We start from the raw sequence: 23,131 nt of genomic DNA, 5'->3' as shown, positions 1-23,131 counted from the left end.
CAAACTAATAATATTTTCTTCATTTGCTTTTTGTCACTTCCTTTTATGATCTAGTTCTTTAGTGGTCATTTTTTAGTTGGTTTTTTCACCTTCATGTATTGTCTACTTTGGCAAACAATGTTTCATCAATCTGTGTAGAGTTTTGTTACCACATTGGTCAATTGTAAATCTATATAAATCATCCTTATTGGTGAAAAACAAAAGGATCTTCTTGGTGGCAAGACATACACAATTCTGGTACATTTAAAATGGTAAAGACATTATTTTCTCAGCTATCTAAATTTTATCTAATATGATTATACATTCACTCAGACCCAGTAAAATTATTTAGACATTTCATTGAATAGACTTTCATTTTTCCTTTTTATTTCTGAATATTGTACTAGTTTATTCCTTCTTCAGTAAACCTGACTTACTTAATATTATATGTGTAAAATTTGCACTGTAGATGGCAGTATATCATTTTTGCTAGATTATTTCATTCCTGTAGCACTAATAAAAGTGATCTAAGACCAAAATACTCATTTTGTGGATTTAAAATTTTTTTCCTTTTGTAAACTTAATTGGAATTGGCAATTTATATTATCTATGAAGAAATCTGGGATCTGGATTTGGGGAAAAAAGGGAAAATAGGAAACTAAAAGAAATACATTATTTTACACTGGTAGGGCAATGTGAGTAACTCCTTGTCCATCTACATGGCTCAGATTTTTTTTCTATTTACCATCTGTTTTCCAGTTTGGAGAAATATTAAAAAAGAGTCAAATTTAATATAGTTACATATTTTTGATTTTGAAAGTAAAATCTATGTGGATGAACATCTATTTTATAAAATATAGGCACCTTTGAAGTACTTACTTAAAAAACAAAGTAATTGGTTTATTGAAGATGTCATGCTTCTATTACTACCAAAGAATGGGATAACTTCTGTCTAATCATAAAAATTATAATGCCAGTGTCTGTCTTTTCCAAATTATTCTCATAAGGGTTTACTTTTGTCTTCTTAGTTGGTTGATCGTGTTTTTGATGAAAGCCTCAACTTCCGAAAGATCCCTCCATTAATTCATTCTAAAACACCAGAAGGAAACAACTGTCAGTCCAGTGATCCAAGACCTCAACCAGCAGAGCCACCTGACCACTTAACAATTACGAGGCGGAGAACCTGGAGTAGGGATGAGGTAAGTAAACAATAAACCTTAACATAACAGCAAAGGAGGCATGTCCAATTGGAGGGAAAAGGAAGAACTATATACAAATAACTGATATCAAATGAATTAAGTTTTTAAAGAATGAAAGCAAAACCTTAAAACCTTTCTTTAGTAAAAACTATAAGTAAATCTTCCAACATTATAATAGGTAACAATTTCTTAAAAGGCACAAAAAGCTTTGACTTTAAAATAAAAGATTGATAAATTAGAATATACTAAAGGGCTTTTGTGAAATATGCAGCCAACAAAAGATTAATATACAGAATACATAAAGAACTCCTACCAATCAATTTAAATAAAGGCAAAAAAAAACAACAGAAAAATCTGCAAAAGGCATAAGCAGCCTTTCACTGAAAAGAAAATACCTAAGGCCTACAGAATACAAAGAAATGTTCAACCTCATGAGTATTTAGAGAAATACATTTCAAGACTAGAAAGAGACAGTTTTATACTCATTCATTTAGTTGGCAGTAAATTAAAAGGTCTTAAAATGTTAGTGTTGGAGAAGATGTGGATAAATAGGCTTTCTTATAAGTTGCTGGTGGAAGTTTAATTGGTGCAATCGCTTTGGAAAACAGTTATGCATTATTTCCCAAAGCTGATCATAAACATATCACATCATCTAGCCATTTCTTGCTAGTACATGCCCAAAAGAAACCCTTTCCCTTTGACAATGGAAGTCATGCAAAAGGATATTTATAATGCACTGTGGTCAGTAACAAACACTTAGTAACAATCTAACTTTATGTCAACAGAAAAATGAAGGTATAAACTGGTATGTTCATAATTGAACACTTATAAAGTAATGAAAACAAATGAACTAGAGCAATATACCACAGTATGGATGATTTTAATAATATAACATTAAATGAAATAGGTAATTCTGAAAAGATTATATATAATGTGATTCTTTGTCATAAATTTTTAAAAATGAAAATACACACTTAGGACAGAAATAGATCAAACAAGTTATACAAAAAGGAAAGCAAGGCAATGACGAAAGGACTCAGGATATTGTTTACCTTGGGTGGAGGGAACAGGGAGATGGAATGGAGGAAACTGTATGACTAGAGATAGGTTATATCAATCATCTATTTATTCATAACAAACCATAAAGATCTCAGTGTCATAGAGCAATAAGCATTTATTTATCACACACTTGTGGGGTAACTGGCACTGCTCAGCTGGACAGTTAAAAGTTGTAGGTTGGGTCCAGGTTAAATCCATGTGTCTCATATTGTTTGGACCAGTGGACTAGCTCGGGCTTGTTCTTGCCATTGTTTTATCAGAAACATAAGAGAAATCCCCACCATGCAAGCCCATATCAAGTCTTTACTGTCGTCTCTGCTAACATCCCATTGGTGAAAGTGAGTCTCATGGCCAAGGTCAAGGCAAGCATCCTCCTCCCTTGGTAATGGAGACGGTGGAGGAAGTGAATATTTTTGAACAATATTTATTCAATCACATTGGTTATTGTTAGGTCCTGGTCTTTGTTTTGGGTGGTAGATTCTTAAGTCCTTGTTTTATTATTAAAGAGAAAGAAAACAGTGGTCTGTGTTGAACCAATGATGTATGTCACGAATCAAGAATTATGATTAATTCTGTTTACCTGTGGATATATATATATACCTGTGGATCCCTGGATTTAAGGACTAGGAGATGAAATTCAGTATGTAAGAATATGTCTGTTTGCAGTAGTACCAGGTAGAAAAAAATACACCTAATGTAAAAGCATGTAGCTAGCTCCAGAGTTGGCAATTGCAGTATACTAGGTATTTTTAAAACACACTTTCTCTCTCCTGGCCTGATAGTTGATTTGTTGTTCTTGGCCAGGGTCTACTCTCTTATCTTTTCCATATTCATTCTGTTCAGATGTCTAGGAAGATAAATTCTTCTACATGTATTAAAGCTATGTGGGAAAAGTTACATTTTTAAAGAGAATGGAAACTTCTAGATTGTTAGCTATCTCAAGGTTGTCATAAGAAAAAAAAATTTAGTACATTGTGACTCTGAATTGCACTTTATAGGGTAGAAAAGAGAGAGATCCTGTTCTATGTTACCATCTTTCCATTTTTCCTTAGACTACTGTGCTGTTTCTCACTCCTTCCTAATTAATATGTGTCTTCCACTCTTGTCCCTCAAGGCCACAAAATACCATTTTGCTTATTTAGCCTTTCATTGCCTTTAGCTGCTTCTCATATCCAAAGTAACCTTTGTCCCCTTCTAACTTCAAATCCTTGTCATTCTGAAGTTCTAGTTTTCCATGATGCTTTTTTGATGTCACACTCACTGAATGCCCTTACACTGGAATTATTACAGCACCAAATCATGAAATTGAGCACTTACTTACATTATTTCTTATAAAATACTTAATAGTATTTCCTATATATGAGTATTATCATCCCTACTGGTCTTTAAAACTTCCTAATATCCAAGGCCATTTCTTCATTTCCTGGCTTTTCTTGCAGGGTCTAGATACAGTTCGGATATAAGGAGCTGATTTTTGGAACCCACATCTCATCCCAAGTTCAATCCTTTTTCATGTTCTGTGCTAACTGTGCCTTTTATAATTTAGTCCTTGGCAAACTACAGTTTGCAGGCAAAATCAGGCTACTGCTTGTTTTTATAAATAAAGTTTTATTTCAACACAGCTGTTCCTCCTTGTTTGCACATTGTCTACAGCTGCTTTTGCTACAATGAGAAACTTGAGTAGTTGTGACAGAGATCATATGGCCAAAAACCTTCACTGACTTGCCCTTCCAAAAGTTTGCTAACCCCTAGTTTTGCCCTTAAATTTCAACTGTGTGGAACCAACCTCCATCATAAAAACTTACTATTTAGAGTAAATTTTCAAAAATTCTCTCTCCCACTAGACTTTGCTCTGTAAAGCAAGGCTTATATTCTTGGTCTTTATAGTCATATTATTTGATGAAAGAACAGATAAATTTTAGTATCCTAAATTAATTCTCATTTTTCCTTTTATGATCATTTGAGTTGGGCAGGATTATGATAGTAATTGAAGATAGGATAATATGGATTGATTTTGGAAAGCAATGTGACCAAAATAATCTGGAAACTTGACAAGCTATTTAATAAAAAGGAACTCCTTTGTTAATATTTATTTGTTTCTTAATTTAGTTATACATTAATTACATACTTTCTTGATCTTTACTAAAATTAGCATAAATACTACGTGCCCCTAAATATGGCGAGCGATGACTAGTGTTCTTGGTGGTTACACAATACAGTGGTAATATTTTAATGTAGTTTTTTCTTTGCCTGTTTCAGGTCATGGGAGATAATCTGCTGCTGTCGTCTGTCTTTCAGTTCTCTAAGAAGATAAGACAGTCAATAGATAAAACGGCAGGAAAGATCAGGTACTACTCTATTACTCTAACATCCTTGCTGCTGCTGTTAACAGCTGCCTGTTCCACTTTTTGCACACCTGCTGTCACAGCTGGCAGGAGCTGGTGAAGGCAGTGGTGCTCAGTCTTACTGCTGCCAACTCCATGTTCCTTCCTTGTAGGTATAAACAATAACTGTAAACCAGATAGCATGAAGGGAACAAAAAGAGAAACAATTGTCCTGGATAATCAGCCCCCTTATAACTGAGAGTTAACAATTACAATCACTTATATTGGTTTCATCAATAATCAGAAACAGTTTACCCTTTCACAAAACAATAGTGAATGTTTTAAATGATTGGGGCTTCTTTCCTAAGATCTCAAACTTCAGTTCATCCCTCTACAGTAGAGGAGACAGCTTATACACTCCTACAACACTCAACGACTGCTTACCTGCTACTTTGTGTGGTCAGTTGTGAGGCATCAGAAAGGGGCTGCACAAGTAATATGCAGCTAAAAATAATTCAGTGATTGTATTTGGAGACATTATTCCCATGTTAGACTCCTTTTGTGTGTGTGTGTGTGTGTGCCTCTTTTTTTTTTTTTGGTATAAGTAATCTACATGAGGAACATTATGTTTACTAGACTCCTCCCATCACCAAGTCCCCCCAACAAACCCCATTACATTCACTATCTATCAGTGTAGTAAGATGCTGTAGAATCACTACTTTTCTTCTCTGTGTTGCACAGCCCTCCCCGTGCCCCACCCACACATTTTACATGCTATTCGTAATCCCCCCTTTTTTTTCACCCCCATATCTCTCCCTTCCCACCCATCCTCCCCAGTCCTTTTCACTTGGTAACTGTTAGTCCATTCTTGGGTTCTGTGTTTCTGCTCTTGTTTTGTTCCTTCAGTTTTTTCTTTGTTCTTATACTCCACAGATGAGTGAAATCATTTGGTACTTGTCTTTATCTGCCTGGCTTATTTTACTGAACATAATACCCTCTAGCTCCATCCATGTTGTTGCAAATGGTAGGATTTGTTTTCTTCTTATGGCTGAATAATATTCCATTGTGTGTATGTACCACATCCTCTTTATCCATTCATCTGCTGATGGACACTTAGGTTGCTTTCATTTCTCGGCTATTGTAAATAGTGCTGCAATAAACATAGGGGTGCATATGTCTTTTTCAAACTGGGCTGCTGCATTCTTAGGGTAAATTCCTAGGAGTGGAACTCCTGGGTCAAATGGTATTTCTATTTTAAACATTTTGAGGAATCTCCATACTGCTTTCCACAGTGCTTGAACTAGTTTACATTCCCACCAGCAGTGTAGGAGGGTTCCCCTTTCTCCACAATGTCGCCAACATTTGTTGTTGTTTGTCTTTTGGATGGTGGCGATCCTTACTGGTGTGAGGTGATGTCTCATTGTGGGTTTAATTTGCATTTCTCTGATGACTAGTGATGTGGAACATCTTTTCATGTGTCTTTTGGCCACCTGAATTTCTTCTTTGGAGAACTGTCTATTCAGCTCCTCTGCCCATTTTTTAATTGGATTTTCTGTTTTTTGTTTGTTGAGGCATGTGGGTTGTTTATATATTTTGGATGTCAGCCTTTTATCGAGTCTGTCATTGATGAATATATTCTCCCATACTGTAGGATGCCTTTTTGTTCTCTTGGTGGTGTCCTTCGCTGTACAGAAGCTTTTCAGCTTGGTATAGTCCCACTTATTCATTTTTGCTTTTGTTTCCCTTGTCTGGGGAGATATGTTCATGAAGAAGTCACTCATGTTTATGTCCAAGAGATTTTTACCTATGTTTTTTCCTAAGAGTTTTATGGTTTCATGACTTACATTCAGGTCTTTGATCCATTTCAAATTCACTTTTGTGTATGGGGTTCGACAGTGATCTAGTTTCATTCTCTTACATGTAGCTGTCCAGTTTTGCCAACACCATCTGTTGAAGAGACTCATTTCCCCATTGTATGTCCATGGCTCCTTTATTGTATATTAATTGGCCATATATGTTTGTGTTAATGTTTGGAGTCTCTATTCTGTTCCACTGGTCTGTGTCTCTGTTCTTGTGCCAGTACCACATTGTCTTGATTACTGTGGCTTTGTAGTACAGCTTGAAGTTGGGAAGTGAGATTTCCCCTGCTTTATTCTTCCTTCTCAGGATTGCTTTGGCTATTCGAGGTCTTTTTTGGTTCCATATGAATTTTAAAACTATTTGTTCCAGTTCGTTGAAGAATGTTGTTGGTATTTTAATAGGCATTGCACTGAATCTGTACATTGCTTCAGGCAGGATGGCCATTTTGAGAATATTAATTCTTCATACCCAAGAGCATGGAATGAGTTTCCATTTATTAGTGTCCTCTTTAATTTCTCTTAAGAGTGTCTTGTAGTTTTCAGGGTATAGATCTTTGACTTCCTTGGTTAGGTTTATTCCTAGGTATTGTATTTATGATGCAATTGTGAATGGAATTTTTTTCCTGATTTCTCTTTCTGCTAATTCATCATCAGTGTGTAGGAAAGAAGCAGATTTCTGTGTATTAATTTTGTATCCTGCAACTTTGTTCTAGTAGTTTTGGTTCTAGTAGTTTTGGAGTGGAGTCTTTAGGGTTTTTTTGTACAATATCATGTGATCTGCAAATAGTGACTGTTTGACTTCCTCTTTACCAATCTGAATGCCTTGTATTTTTCTTTGTTTTGTCTGATTGCTGTGGCTAGGACCTCCAGTACTATGTTGAATAAGAGTAGGGAGAGTGGGCATACCTGTCTTGTTCCTGATCTTAGAGGAAAATTTTTCAACTTCTCACTGTTAAGTATGATGTTGCCTGTGGGTTTGTCATATATGGCCTTTATTATGTTGGGGTACTTCCCCTGTATACCCATTTTGTTGAGAGTTTTTATCATGAATGGATGTTGAATTTTGTTGAATGCTTTTTCAGCATCTATGGAAATGATCATGTGGTTTCTGTCCTTTTTGTTGGTGTGGTGGGTGATGTTGATGGACTTTCGATTGTTGTACCATCCTTGCATCTCTGAGATGAATTCCACTTGCTCATGGTGTATGATCCTCTTAATTTATTTTTGAATTCTGTTTGCTAATATTTTGTTGAGTATTTCTGCATCTATGTTCATCAGTGATTTTGGTCTGTAATTTTCTTTTTTCATGGGGTCTTTGCCTGGTTTTGGTATTGGAGTGATGCTGGCTTCATAGAATGAGTTGGGGAGTATTCCCTCCTCTTCTATTTTTTGGAAAACTTTAAGGAGAATGGGTATTATGTCTTCTCTGTATGTCTGATAAAATTCCGAGATAAATTCGTCTGGCCGGAGGATTTTGTTCTTGGGTAGTTTTTTGATTACCGAGTCAATTTCTTTGCTGGTAATTAGTCTGTTTAGATTTTCTGTTTCTTCCTTGATCAGTCTTGGAAGGTTGTATTTTTCTAGGAAGTTATCCATTTCTTCTAGGTTTTGCAGCTTGTTAGCATATAGATTTTCATAGTATTCTCTAATAATTTTTTGTATTTCTGTGGTGTCCGTCATGATTTTTTCTTTCTCATTTCTGATTCTGTTGATGTGTGTAGATTTCTCTTTTTCTCTTAGTAAGTTTGGCTAGGGCCTTATCTATTTTGTTTATTTTTTCAAAGAACCAGCTCTTTGTTTCATTGATTTTTTTGTATTATTTTATTGTTCTCAATTTTATTTATTTATTCTCTGATCTTTATTATGTCCCTCCTTCTGCTGACTTTGGGTCTCATTTCTTCTTTTTCCAGTTTCAATAATTGTGACTTTAGACTATTCATTTGGGTATGTTCTTCCTTCTTTAGATAGGCCTGAATTGCTATATACTTTCCTCTTAGAACTGCCTTCACTGCGTTCCACCGAAGTTGGGGCTTTATGCTGTCAGTGTCATTTGTCACTATATATTGCTTGGTCTCTGTTTTAATTTGGTCACTGATCCGTTGATTATTTAGAAGCATGTTGTTAAGCCTCCATGTGCTTGGGAGCCTTTTTGTTTTATTTGTACAATTTATTTCTAGTTTTATGCCTTTGTGGTCTGAGAAGTTGGTTGGTAGAATTTCAATCTTTTTGAATTTACTGAGGCTCTTTTTGTGGCCTAGTATGTAGTCTATTCTGGAGAATGTTCTATGTGCACTTGGGAAGAATGTGTATCCTGCTGCTTTTGGGTGTAGAGTTCTGTAGATGTCTGTTAGGTCCATCTGTTCTAGTTTGTTGTTCACTAGTGTGTTGCCTCTGTGTCCTTACTAATTTTCTGTCTGGTGGATCTGTCCTTTGGAGTGAGTTGTGTGTTGAAGTCTCCTAGAACAAATGCATTGCATTCTGTTTCCTCCTTTAATTCTTTTAGTATTTGTTTCACATATGTTGGTGCTCCTGTATTGGGTGCATTTATATTTATAATGGTTATATCCTCTTGTTGGGCTGACCCCTTTATCATTATGTCATGTCCTTCTGTATCTCTTGTTACTTTCTTTGTTTTGACATCTGTCTGATACCAGTACTGCTACACCTGCTTTTTTCTCCCTACTGTTTGCATGAAATATCTTTTTCCATCCCTTGACTTTTAGTCTGTGTATGTCTTTGGGTTTGAGGTGAGTCTCTTGTAAGCAGCATATAGATGGGTCTTGCTTTTTTATCCATTCTGTTCCATGTAAAACTCTTTTAATCAGTGTTTATTTCATTTATTTATTCCTTGGGCTAATAATCCTCCCAGTATGCCCTAATTTTAGAATATAATTTTAGTGTAATTAAATTCCAAATTGTAGCAACTATGTCACCTTAAAGGGATGAGTACTTGAGCCAAACTTTAGACATGACTCCTGCTCATAACTAAGCATGTGAGTGGGCCCTGCAGGTTTGTTAATTCATGTGTAAGACTGATTGGTTAAGCATAAGTGTTTTTCTATAAATTTTCACTTGGGCTTTACCACAGGGGAAGAGTGGACTGCATTTATCTCTGGCTACATGCTGTATTAGCAGTTCATAGAAGAAACGGGTGAAGGAAAGCTCTCTTGTGAAAGCAACAGAAATCAGCACATGTAGAACACATATACCTCACCTGATTTGGTAGTAGAGCTCTAGGCAGTTAATCACTGAGTATGATTAAAATGAAACAATACACTCATAAGCCCAATCAGAAATTATAAAACGTGTATTTATAAATAGCATGCAACAAATTTAATTTGTTTGAAAGCAATTTGAACCTTAAAATGTGCACATTTTTTAATTTAGAAAGAATCCAAGGAAATTATATTGTTATTAGACCCCTTATTTTATATAACTAGAGATTTCGATAAGAATGAGTGGGCTTAGATGAAATATAAGTTGTGAACAGTAAATTATAGATAACATTAAAGCAAAATAATGAAATTAAGACAAATCACATATATGTAGCAGAAACAGCTAATTTAATACACTTAGATGAATGAGGTAGAATGTAAATTCTATGAGAGCAGTAGGGTGGGTGGGGGTGTCTTTAATTATAAGTGCCTAGAATATGCTATATAACTATTTGTTAATGAATGAATATTAAATCATTATTGGGTAGAAAATTAAGTTTATTTAAAATTAATAGGGATATGTGAAAATTGATAAGAGTAAATTATCTTGAAAAAACAGGGGATGGCAACATAATGGTAGTCGTTAACATAATTTTTACGAGTAGTTACATGTACAAAGTGCTCCTTTAAAAAGCCAGACGTTTCATTTGCTTTTTAAGTGTTAAGGCAGTACGCCTCATATTCCAATCAAATTTAGAGGGCCTGTTGATAAACTTCACTGATAATCTTTTGAAAAAGTAAAGATACTAAATGAAAAGACCAAGGAGTAGAAAAAGAACTATATTATGAGCTCATTTGTATAAATCTTTGAGAAATGAACCTGGAAGGAAGAAATGTATGTATATATACATGCATGTATATACACATAATAGATATTGTATATTTTCTGAAATATTTGTATTTTTTAACCTTGTTCTGTGTTTTGTTAAGAAATTAAATTTAAAAGTAAAAGAACAAGATAGTACAGATTACATTACTCATTTTTAAATGAAAACTTAATATTTTTCTAGAAGACAAAGTGAAGAGAGTCTAGTACATTTTAAGGAATATCAATATGGGCTCAAGAGTATAAAAGAAGGCTCAAGGCAACTTTATGTAAAAATACTTCAGAAGGTCATTCATGCTATAACATTCCTAATTTTTATAATTAGAATTTTAAAATACAGTGAAACCATGTCTAGACATGGTTTGTCCATTGTAATATTCCATGCAAATATAATTTTGTTTTTGTTATTAATCTACAATTAAATGAAGAACATTATGTGCCCCCCACAAACCCCATTACAGTCACTGTCCATCAGCATAGTAAAATGTTGTAGAATCACTGCTTGTCTTCTCTGTGTAGCCTAGCCCTCTCCATGCCCCCCCCATTATACAGGCTAATCGTAATGCCCCCTTTCTTTTTCCCTGCCCTTTTCCCTCCCTTCCCACCCATCCTCCCCAGTCCCTTTCCCTTTGGTAACTATTAGTCCATTCTTGGGTTCTGTGATTCTGCTGCTGTTTTGTTCCTTCAGTTTTCCTTTGTTCTTATACTCCACATATGAGTGAAATCATTTGGTATTTGTCTGTCTCCGCCTGGCTTATTTCACTGAGTATAATACCCTCTAGCTCCATCCATGTTGTATGCAAATATAATTTTACATTATGTTGAAATAATACATTTCCTCAGTGTCTAATGAGTATCAACAACCACTGTAAATACATATTGAACATCATTTTCATTTAATTATAAGGTTAACTGTCTAGTTTAAGAGAAGTCATTGAGATAATTTATTTCAAAAACTATTCAAAAGTATCTTTTAAAAATACTGTGTTTAAGGTGTTCTTAAAAAAATTTTTTATAATATGTTTTAAGTTACTATAAATTGGGTTGCTTTTATCTTCTAGTAAATTTAGAAGGATGACTCATATAGCTACATTTTTACATGGTTTAGTCAAAAACTGGGTGAGGTGAGAGGGCTTATGGGATGATGAGAGATGGCGCTGGGGAGATGAGGACAGACCTAGTTAGAATGAATTTGTTAAGGAGTTTGGCCTTTATCCTGAAAGAGTCATAGAAATGAATACATTAAATATGGGTACTTTTGATATACCAGTGTTAATCCATAAAAATACCATGTAAGCCTCATGTGTTTGTATGACCTACCAACTAGAAAACCTCAAGGTCCTGTCACCTATGAATGGGCATCCTGGTTAATTCAAGCTCCTACCAGAATACATGTCCTCTGCCTCATACACCCAGTCATTCATTCATTCAGCATATTTTTGTAGAGTGTCTGCCTTGTGCCATTCTCTCATCCTGTTGACTATTCGTTCCTGCAAAGTGTCTTCCAGTCCACACTAAACTCATCCCTAGTTTCCTCCAAATAAAAAAATTTTTTGCAGTTTTGACATTAAAATTAAAAACAAAGAACATGACTGATTGATTGATTTTACTGTCTCAGAAATTAGAATTTAGAAAAGTAAAAAAAAAGTAGATAAGTAAAGTTGCCTGAATTAATTTGTTTGAAGTGATTTTGTTTCCTTCAGTCTGAGCATTGAGCTTTACTTGTGAAAAGCACTGTGGTTGGCTCTTATTGTGGAAGATAATAGGAAGATAAAACATCATCCCTATTATTGAGTTTACAATCTGGTTGGCAAGGTGAAGCATATATATAATTAACTGTTATACAAATAGCATGTGATAGTTGAATGCCCAGGGAGAGGTAAAAGCAGAGGAAGAATCATTTATACCTAGGACAGTCAGGGAAGGCTTGGTGGAGAGGTAGTAGTCAAAGATAGGTATAATTCTTGGTAAGCAAATCTCAGGGTAGAGGCCTGAGCTTTTTGTATGGAAGATGCCAGGGTGGATTGAGGAATGACTGGTCTTTAGGTTTTGTGCCAGGAGCTATAAATGCAAATGCCTACCCAGACCTGTCTAAAGATAAGCCTATTTGAATTGTTGGAATACTTTCTAGGCACAGAAAAGTATTTATACGGGAACTATGTTGCAGCCTTCTCATTGTATTCCATGTGAAAGTGACCCTCTCCGGTTGTGCAACATGACCCTGAGTTGGTAGATCACCAGTTTGCAACCCCAAATTTGCCTCTTTGGGGGACCATGCTAGAGAATAGATTGTGGACAACTCAGAATATGAGCCTGACTTTTTCCATAAAACCAACTGCTTTATCAAAAAGAATTTTTAGCTTAATAGTTAAATTATTGAATGAAACTAGCTTTGGAATTTAATGTGTTTTCATGCTGGCATTTAATCTGACCATTATTTTGAATCCATAATGTCACATGATCACTTGAGAGCTTTGGCTTTTTCTGAAAGATGTATGATTTTTGAACAAAAACAGGTAACTTCTAAACCACAAAGGCCTAGTCTAAAGTTTCTTGGTCTAATTTTCTGCTCCCTTAGTTTTAAGTATTATATTAGGGTTCACTTCATAAAGCCAAAATGGTAAGTTTGACTTTAAATCTGTACCACAGTATGTACAGATCATCCTTAAAACAAGATTTTTTGTGTCTTTTTAGTGGCTTAGAATTTCTGGGGCTGTGTGTTTGTGTGTGCACGCGTGCTTGAGAAAGAGAGAGAGAGAGAGAGAAACATTCAGGAGGTTCGGGAACCCTGCTGACCATTCTGAGCATTTTCACCAGAGGTGAAGTGTGCATAATTTAACAGCTGGGGAAGCACAAACATTATACCCAGTAACTATTGGCTGGCAGAATTCACTGTTTTCAGCACTCTGTGGCTAAGCACAGACTTCCTGTATTGTAAGAGTCCATTGTAGTTTTAAGTTGCCCTCAAAATAGTCATTGTGTTTTTACTTCCCACCAATACTAATGCTGTAAGGTATCTTACAAAGCACATAGTAATTACTTAAATGCTTTAATACCGTAGTAACTAGGATAACAGCTCTTAGATGGCTAGCAAGGATGTTCAGTCTTTTGGGTTTAGAAAACTTAACACCCTTATTGCCTTTTTAACCATGGTGGTGTGTAATTGGAGATATTCCAGACTTGATTTGTTGATGAATTCCACGTATTTAAATAAGTTAAATCCTGCATATTGATCTCTAAAGAAATACAAATAAGAATGTGAGTTAGTTTACCACTTAAATAGTGATCAGTTTTCAACAGTAATAGTTTATTTGTACAGCGTTGATGCTTATATATGGCAGTTAAAGTACATTTTCAGGCTCAATGAAGAAGTTTAGAAAAAGTATGTGATATTTACTTCTTGTAAAACTACACTGACTCAAGTCTCATAGATTCCAAAATATAAGGGACAGAAGACCACCACATTTGAAAGACAAATAAAAATTTTGTGGCACTTTATGAGTTAAAAGATACTTTAGTTTCTAACATAAGAGTTACCTTTATTGGCAGTTATTTTTATCAGAGTCTTAACTCCTACTAGGTTATTATATACAAATATATTAATATGAATTAATATTTTTAAAGAAAAGTACAGTAAGTACTCCAGTTTTCAGCCTTTAAAATAATGTTCACATTTAGCTCAATCAATGAGATTCCTTTTCTTTTTTTGTAAGAGGTCTTAAAACACTCAATTGCTCATTCCCAATTCAGGCTGTTTTCATTATAAGTGGCGGTTATATGGTTAATTTATAAATATTAGATGAAATTTGGGAGGGTTATTTCATTTAACGTTTGTTTTGTACTTGGTTTTCAATAAAGAATGAGATAAATATGAAAGGGTTTACTCAGTTGCTTTTGTCATATAGATCTCTCAAGTAAATTAGTTTATGATGATACTGACTCTGTTTAATTTACATTTCATGTAATGGTTAGTGGTTTCTTTATCCTTTGTAGCTTTGGAAAGATAGAGTGTTGTTGTATTATTGTTTAAAATGTGATAGGTTTTTTAAATATGAAAAGTAAAATGCTTAATGTTTTTTGATTTATAGAATCTTGTTTAAAGACAAAGATCGGAATTGGGATGAAATAGAAAGCCAGTTAAGAGCTGAAAGTGAAGTCCCTATTGTGAAAACCTCAAGCATGGTATGGTAGTTTTTCTTGAATATTAAAACATTTTAATAGGTCTTATTTTAAGGGAATGATATGCTTATTTTTGAACTGTTGATTTACATTTCTAAAAGAAACTAAATGCACAAATTTGGGAAATTGTATTCCTTCAGCTCTCTCACAGGAGTTTAAAATGTTGATTGCTTCAAAGTTGCAGAGGGTATGAAGGAGGAACCTTTTATGTTTCTATTATACATTCTTGTTCTTATAATAATTATATATTATAGATAATTTTGAAATAAAAGCCATGCTCAAATATTAGTTGACAGCAGTCATTTCCATTTACTTAATATATTGCTTGTCTCTTCCTCATAAATTTGTAAAACTGAGATTGCAATGTATATATTTTCCAAAGAAATCTTTAGGCACTTTTACAAAGTTCATAGAAGGTTGATCAATACAAGTTTTTCAAAATCTTTGTTTATACATACTATTATCTTGAACTTTGCATCTTCTATCATTATCTCATTGAAAAAAATAATTCTGTTTCAACATTAATTGAAAGATTTTAAAGTTTGAATTTTGTTTACTGGGTATCATAATTATTTAATATATTGTTGCTACAGATGTAGTGCCATTTAGATAATGTTAAGTATTCCAAAAAAGATGAGTGTGAGATTCATTGTTTAGCAAACAAAAGTATTTTTCTTAAGCTAAATTCTGTCATTGCTTTCCCTACAGGAGATTTCTTCTATCTTACAGGAGCTGAAAAGAGTAGAAAAACAGCTTCAAGGTAAATTTACTACTGTGTTAAGTATAGAAACAGCTAACAATTTAGGACAATGTGTTCCAAGTGGTATTTCTTAAAATATTATTAGAATGTTATTTAATTTAAATGTAATGATATATGGATAAAAATAAAGAGTTCTGCATGTCCAAATTACTTATAAAAAGGAAGTTGTGAAACCTAATGTAAATAATTAAAAAGATAATAATGTTAAAACTCGGGCATACAGCCCCAAATATAAACTAATTCACAAATTTATATTATCTATTACCTATCTGTCTACATATATATATGCACACACACACACACACTCTAAAATAATGTGTTAAATATGTCTACAGCTGAAAATGCTTATTAACAATTAGCATTATTTATCTCATTTAACAATTCCTCAATTTGTGTTGTAATTGAAATGAACTTGTATTCTAATACAAATAATGGTTGTTTGAATAGCCCACAAGAAATGAGTACATATTGGCTATATGTAACAGAAGAGGAGAGAGAGAAGAAAAAGGAACTCTTTGCCTCCTAAACTTTGGCAGGCACATTGTTTTAGTGTGTGTCAGATCTTAATCATACATTAATGTCTATGTGTATCTTGACCTGGAAGTCTCCAGTGGTATAACAAGAAGCTTCCAGAGTCAACTGCTAATTCTCTTCAATCTTCATTGCTTGAATTATCATGGGCTTAACCTTGATTCAGCCTCAGCACATCTACGGGTTATGACTTACCCATGAGTAAAACGGGCATGCTCACAGAACGGTTGGTAGCTGGTTGAATGGGGGTATACTTTTAAAAGTTGGACCACGTAACATGATTCTTTCCCCAGTGGTGCTTCTGTCTCTCAGCTACCCCCACCAGTGCCAAGTTGAGTCACTGCCTAAGATTTTGGCTCTTCTACTCAAGGATTCAGTCTACATTTTGAATTGAAAACTGCTCTTTAACTGGCCCCTCCCATAGAGGTAGCAAGGTGTATTTGTCCTGCAGGGACTGCCATGGGATATTAGTATCTAGGCTACTGGTGGATCCCTATGGCTCAGTGGTACATATACCCTTGAACACAGCATATATGCAAGCATCTCACCGGGATGCGCAACAAGCTGTGGTAGCCCTCAGAGTATTGATATTTGATGTTTTTCTAGCCTCCACAGCCTTCCAGGTTTACTCTGAACCTCATGTTAGCAACTAATCCCCGATTATCTGAGTGGTACTTACAGCTAGGAGTATTCGTTAAAATCATAACCAACATTTTCACTATCCTCTCAGGATGACAAAAACAGGTTTCAAAAGGATCTTTCTGAATCCACATTTCCAAATCCAGTCTTGCAGCAGGTTGCCCCTAAGTGAGCTTACTTAAGGCACCAGAGAAAGTGTTTAGGTCTGTACAAGAGAGATCAGCCCCAGGACTATTGAAAGTGGGGTTTTAAATACAGCATTGAAATTAGCCAAACTTAAACTCATATAAGCATCCATAGTTGAAATACAAATCATAAGCAATGTTCACATCCAAGTTTAACTGCATCCACAATGATCTTTTCTGTGCAATCCTTTTATTTCCTTCAGCCATCAATACTATGATTGACCCGGATGGAACTTTGGAGGCCCTGAACAACATGGGATTTCCCAGTGCTATCTTGCCATCTCCACCAAAACAGAAGTCCAGTCCTGTGAAAAACCACAGCAGCCCGGGTCAGACACCGACACTTTGCCAACCAGGAGCTAGGGTTCTTCATCCTGCTGCTCTCTCAGTCTCAGCTGAGTTTGAGAATGCCGAATCTGAGGCTGATTTCAGTATACATTTCAATAGGTTCAACCCTGATGGGGAAGAGGAGGATGTTACCGTACATGAATGACTTTCTCTTCATAAAAATAAGTTACCTGTGTAATGACTAGGGATAGTGAAAACAGCATAGTGTTGACATCAAACAAGACAGCTTGGTCAACTGCAATCTTGTTCTCTCTTCTTAATTGTATTATTTATTTTCTATTGATAATGTGGTGTCATATTAACCCCTTTAAGCCACTTAACCAACCACTTGATGCACAGATAGGAGAAAGCAGATTGTGGCCGTCTCACCTTTTGTGGCTTTATGATTTTCAAATGGAATTGTACAATTGCATCCTTTCCCTTCATAGATCTTTGTTTTTTTCTTTAAGCCATGCTGTGACCTACAAGCAAACTACATACCCAGCATTTCTGACTCCATGTCTGCTGTGCCAAGCTGCTTCCTGAAATGGACTTCCTCTTCATCTGTACAGATTTGTTAAACACATATTTGCTTCTTAATAATAGGATTTGTATCAACATCACTACTATTGGATATAACAACATATCACTCTCCATAGTCAAACTGACCTTTCAAAACAGTTGTTCTTATGTTTTCAAATTTTCCAACATCTATGTGATTTATATGACTTTGTTGCTACGTAACTTATCTTGGGGTTTACAGAGATGAACTATTATGTTTGCACTAAAATTTGCTGGGAGTGGTAGATGAACAGAACTATATATCAGTAAGGACTACCTGTCTTTTTTTGTATGTAGGAGATTGATAATACTCTGTTTTAATCCCACAGTGTTCTACTCCACTTTGGAAAAGATCAATTTGGCACTTTTTTCAATTTCTTTTTTTTTTTTACTGAAAGTAAGACGGTCTCATTTTTAGGGCAAATGATAACTAGAAAGATTAAACTAGAGAGATAGTTTAGGTGGAGTATATTTTTAAAACTAAGAACATGTATATTGGTCCTGTGTTACCAAGTTTATATGTGCAAGTTGAAAAAAATTTCCCTTGAAATGATCATGAAGTTAAAATTGTCTTCATTAGGTGTCTTGGAGAACCAGTAGTTGTAAGATTAGTTGCTAGTTTCACTCCCGAGCAATAACTTGCTTCTGTGTTTCCCTGTAGGACCCAATAGTAAATCCTGTCTCAGTCTGACACACTTATAAGGACCCTGCAAGATGGCAACTAAACAGAAAGCCTATGAAGAATACCTTCTGTAAACTTGTTTCTTCTCTTTCTTTTAAGTTCACATTTGGATAAGTTTAAAAAGAAAGTAATTATCTTTGTGTTTCCAGAACACTATAATTTGAGTGAATCTTAATTCAGTTGAATGTTGTTAGTAGACTTGGAGTTTTCCCTTTACCCCATCAGTCTGTAATAGTTAAAATTACAACTTTTGCAACTTTTATGAAATGGTCTTTAATAGTTCAGCAATAATCCTGTGCTACAGTTCTTTTAAGAGACTCTATGTACTTCAAAACTGTACAGGAATTTTTAAAATCCTGTACTGTTGGCCAGTTAATAAAGATGCAAAAAAACCTTCTTGTAGAGATGTAAAAACAGAAGCCTGTTGTATAATGGATCACATTATATTTCTTTTTTTAAAAAAGGGACATGAGCTCTTCTCTTCCCCATTATAGCTAATAAAGGAAGATTGAAAAGATTTTAAAGATACAAATGCTTTGAAGGAATAAATAAACATTAAAACAGGGTCAATCCATTTGAAGAAAAAGTCAAACAAAATAATCACCATTGTTCCCTCTTTTAATTTAACTTCTGGGTACTGATCACATCCACATGGAAGTAGAAGGTAAGGAGTTGTTTAGGAAAATATTAGCATCAACTCTACTTAACATTATCGTTTAAGTGTTTACACAGTTTTGTTCAATTATAAACATTTGGCCTTTTACTATGTTATTTTTATTTTGTATGAATACATTATTCTCCTTATTTATTTTTGTTACATTTATTACTTATGTTATTTTGTTATGCATTTACAACTCCATTTTTAAATAAAGTGTTTCTGGAACTTTATACAGTGATTGTACTTTTTATTTGTTCTGCCATCTGGATTGCTAAAATACTAAGTAACTATATGTGTGTATATATATATATATATATATATATATATATATATATATATATATATATATATATACATACCATTTTCCAAGGCTTAATGAAAGAATCCTTCCAATTCTAAGTAATATGTGATAATTGTAAAACTTCATAACTATTTTAACTAAAGAAGAAAATGTTTTCTTAGCAAATTAGAGTAAATGTAATTCTCTTAGCTTAATACTCTAATGTGATATGCACATACAAAACCTTTATTTTTAGCTGGCCTGGGATCATCAGAAAGCTTTATGACAGTGATATATGTAGGGAACAAAGAAGAAATTTATAACAACTTGCACATCTTAAATTTGCAAGCTGTCAGTTTGGACCCACTTGGTTTCATATCATTCATACCTAAGAATCTGAGTATCACCCTGTTGCCACTCAACTTCTGTTCTCAGCTTGACCTTTTGGGGCCTTCCAAACCTGGCTCTTTTCTCATGTGTCTGTGTACACCTGATACAGAGTCGGCCACACATTTCTGACCACCTTGAGCGTCATCTTCACTCTGCACACTTGCTGCTTCCCACTTCTTTCCTGCTTCCCCTGCCCCTTTCATTCTGCAGAGTGCCACCCATGTCCTCGACTGGGCCACAAGAAAGGGCTGTGCCACGTACTTGTATTTTACTCTTCCCTTCCCCCACAACATATGCACATGTTTCTTCCTTCTCAATCACTGAAATCATCTTTTATTTCCTGGTTAGACCCTGTACTTTCAAAGGTCAGTGCCATTTTGCTTCCTTCATCTGTCCTAGGGTTTGCTTGCCATACCCCTGCCTGACAGGACCCTATCTTTTGAAAGGAAACTATACTTAGAAGTTGGGATCCAGACCCAGTCCTTGCTAGGTGAAATGTGTTTCTCCATCTTCTGATCTGCAAAATAAGAGCATCATCCTATTTACCCAGGTCCGTTCTGACCCAAATGGTCCAGGACTGTGAAGCGGTTAGCCTCTCTTTTTTCCTTCAGGAAGCCTCCTTTGATTTTTGGTCATATAAAGACCTTTTCATTGTGTTCTCCTGCCACCCTGTACCCAGTTACAGGCCAGATTTTATCTATTCAACAAGTCCTTGGCAGAGTGCCTACCACATACCCAGGCACTGAGATTCCTGGCAGTGAATAGAAACAAACTACTGCCCTCACAGACATGTTCTCTCTCATATTCCAGAGTAGGGAAACATGATAGAAACTAAAAATTGGATAAATAAATTGATAGTCAGATGGAGAGATTACATTCTGCCTCACCTCCATGAATTGTTTACATAGCCACCTCCCAATAGTTTCCTAAAAGCACATAGCACTCAATGATTCAATCGGATACATTTTTATTCCAGTTTCAAAGAACTTCCTGTGGTCTGACTTCCGACCTCCCCTGTCTCCTTGGCTCCCCTCTTTGCTGTGTTTAGGACCATGGTCTCTTGATGCTCCTGAAAGTCACCTTCATTGTATCACATGATTAAACACTGGAGTATAGACAAAGTATGAGGACCTTTGCCCAAGCTGTGCTGCTGCTGCCAGATCCCTGAGGGCCCAGCTGGACTGCCAAGTTCTAGCCCAAGTTGCATGCAAGTTCTCCAACCAATTACACCGAGAAGCTTTCTAAGCTTGGAGAAAACCATGTTTGATTTATTCAGGTGTTGGACTGACCAGTACAACAGGAGTCCAGCTGAGGGGTATCTGAACTACAGCTCTCAATTCAAAGCCTGTCTAATATCCTCCTGGCCTAAAAAGTTCCTACTCCCTCCTTCTCCAAGTATGGTCTGTCAGCCTCATACTTCCACTTGTTGCTGCTTTCCTTGGACCTTGTCCATAAGGACAGGCTTCGTGCTGGCCCCACTTAATTTGTCTAGTACATTTCACTACCTGAAACTAATCTTTTTTAGATATTTTGTACTCATTTAGTATTTTTGTACATACTGAAATGTTCAACATGTTGGTTAAAATCTTTTAGACTTAATACTACTATAAATTTATTACTACTACTTCTGTGAGGTCTAACCTTTGAAGGGTGACAATTCTTTTAATTTTGAGGTATGGCATATTAGATCTCAGAATAATCATGTAGTTCAACCACCTCATCCATATTTGAGGTATTTGAGGCATAAATAAATACAGTGACTTCTGCTGAGTGAGGGATTATTTTTTGCCAGGCAGTCTTTTGTTATATGCATTATCTTAATGCTCACAAGAACCATGATAATCTGTTGCTCATGCAACTACTGAGGACAAGGAACATGTTCATTGGCCCAACAAGCATTTTATTCAAGATCTATTTAACTTGGAAGTCCAAGTCCTTTGTCATTTGGGGGTCTCCCAGCAGACCTCCAGTACAGCCTGACAAGCCAGTGCCCATTCTCTGTCTCTTCAATTCTCTGTCTTGAGGCCATGACCACAGACCTGAAAAAGTTATCAGGTCCTTTCTCTGCCTTTGTAGAAAGCTTCTTCACCTGGATTCTCCCCGTTTCTCCTAAGAAGCTTCTCCAGTGATACCAAGCAATGATTAACATCAAGGATATCTTCCTTTACATAGAACACATCACTTGAAAGACACCATGAACTCTCTCCAGGGAATCTGGATATTGGAAAAATACAATCAAGAACCATGAGCTGGCTACCTGTGTTTCAAAGACATGAAAACCCAGGGCTGCAAATACAAAATGGCTGTCCGACTAGTGAGTCCCTATCAGAGCTGACCAGATAGCTGTCTTCCAAGCTATTTGTCACAATGACTTGCATCAGGTCAGGCAAACTGGAGAAAAGAAAATAAGCTGGAGCTTTTTCAAGACAAACTGGATGGAGTGCAACAAGCTACTGTGTTAGGGGTTAACAGCACAGCCTTAACCAGACACTGTATAAAATAGTAAATACAAGAGGGCCTCCTATGCCAATGTGCAATGATGAATGAGAGTGGGGCAGTTGGACTGTCCTTGAATGAGAGTAGTTTCTGCAAATTGGAAATGATGTTAAAAAAATTTAATATATATATATGAACACATTTATATAAATTATATTTTTAAAATATGTTTATATAATTTAAATATTATATTGTCCTTTTGTGCCCAAGTCTGAAGCTCTGGCTCTGCCTACTTCCCCCTTGATTTTTCTAATAGTGTCTCTGCAGTGATGACCTTTCACAGCCAAGATTCCTGTCAGTTTTTCAGACTGATAATGCCCATCACCTGTATAATATGTGATCTTTGCCATGTCTGTTACAAATTTGTGTCATGGTTGTATCCTAGAGTCTTCCCTTCAAGAGAAAATTATCCTGAATTATAAATCAGCACAGAAGATTATATTGAGAACAGCATAGAAAAAGCAAAGAAAAAATGGTACCACCACTGTGGAAAACTGTGGAAATAGCTTAAAAAGTAAAGTACACACCTCCCATATGTCTCAGGCATTCCTACTTCAAGGTGTTTACCCAAAAGAAAGTTGGATGTCCACAAAAACATTTGTATCCAATGACCACAGAAGCTGTATTTGTAATAGCCGAAACGAAACACTGATGTTCACTCGTAGGTGAATAAATACACAGTACTGACACATTGATAACATGAGATTCTATTGATCAATAGAAAAGAGCGAATTCCTGACACAGCAGGGACCAAGCAAAAGCATGCTGCATTGGACTGACAGCATGCTTTATGATTGCCCTTTTTCAATCACAAGAGATAATACTGGTCAAATGCATGTGTGATTGCCATCTCAACACTCAGGCAGCAAAACTATGTCAGGGTTTGGTGACTTTTAGCATTGGAAACTTACTAGTTTTCACCCCTATGCATTTGAATTGAAAGAATATTGTATGCAATAGGTCATGCTCTGGCTTTCACAGA

At 35.5% G+C, this 23,131-nt stretch overlaps 1 protein-coding gene across 14 annotated transcripts in view; it reads left to right on the top strand.

Moving 5' to 3' along the window:
• Positions 1-19,213, top strand: part of CEP170 (centrosomal protein 170) — a 121,637-nt gene extending 102,424 nt beyond the window's left edge. For 13 of the 14 annotated variants that reach the window (XM_073216696.1, XM_073216698.1, XM_073216693.1 and 10 more), the window contains 5 exons: positions 1,008-1,178; positions 4,497-4,585; positions 14,550-14,643; positions 15,349-15,400; positions 16,959-19,213. In XM_073216696.1, the coding sequence (XP_073072797.1) occupies positions 1,008-1,178; positions 4,497-4,585; positions 14,550-14,643; positions 15,349-15,400; positions 16,959-17,248 (696 nt within the window). In that variant the 3' untranslated portion in view covers positions 17,249-19,213. The remainder of the gene's footprint in view (positions 1-1,007; positions 1,179-4,496; positions 4,586-14,549; positions 14,644-15,348; positions 15,401-16,958) is intronic. The other variant, XM_073216692.1, reaches the window with a different exon arrangement.
• The last annotated feature ends 3,918 nt before the right edge of the window (positions 19,214-23,131 follow it).

This window comes from Manis javanica, chromosome 11 (assembly GCF_040802235.1).
Source record: "Manis javanica isolate MJ-LG chromosome 11, MJ_LKY, whole genome shotgun sequence".
Lineage (NCBI taxonomy): Eukaryota > Metazoa > Chordata > Mammalia > Pholidota > Manidae > Manis > Manis javanica.
Note: the sequence above shows the minus strand (reverse complement) of the source record. Positions and strands in the feature narration are given on the sequence as shown.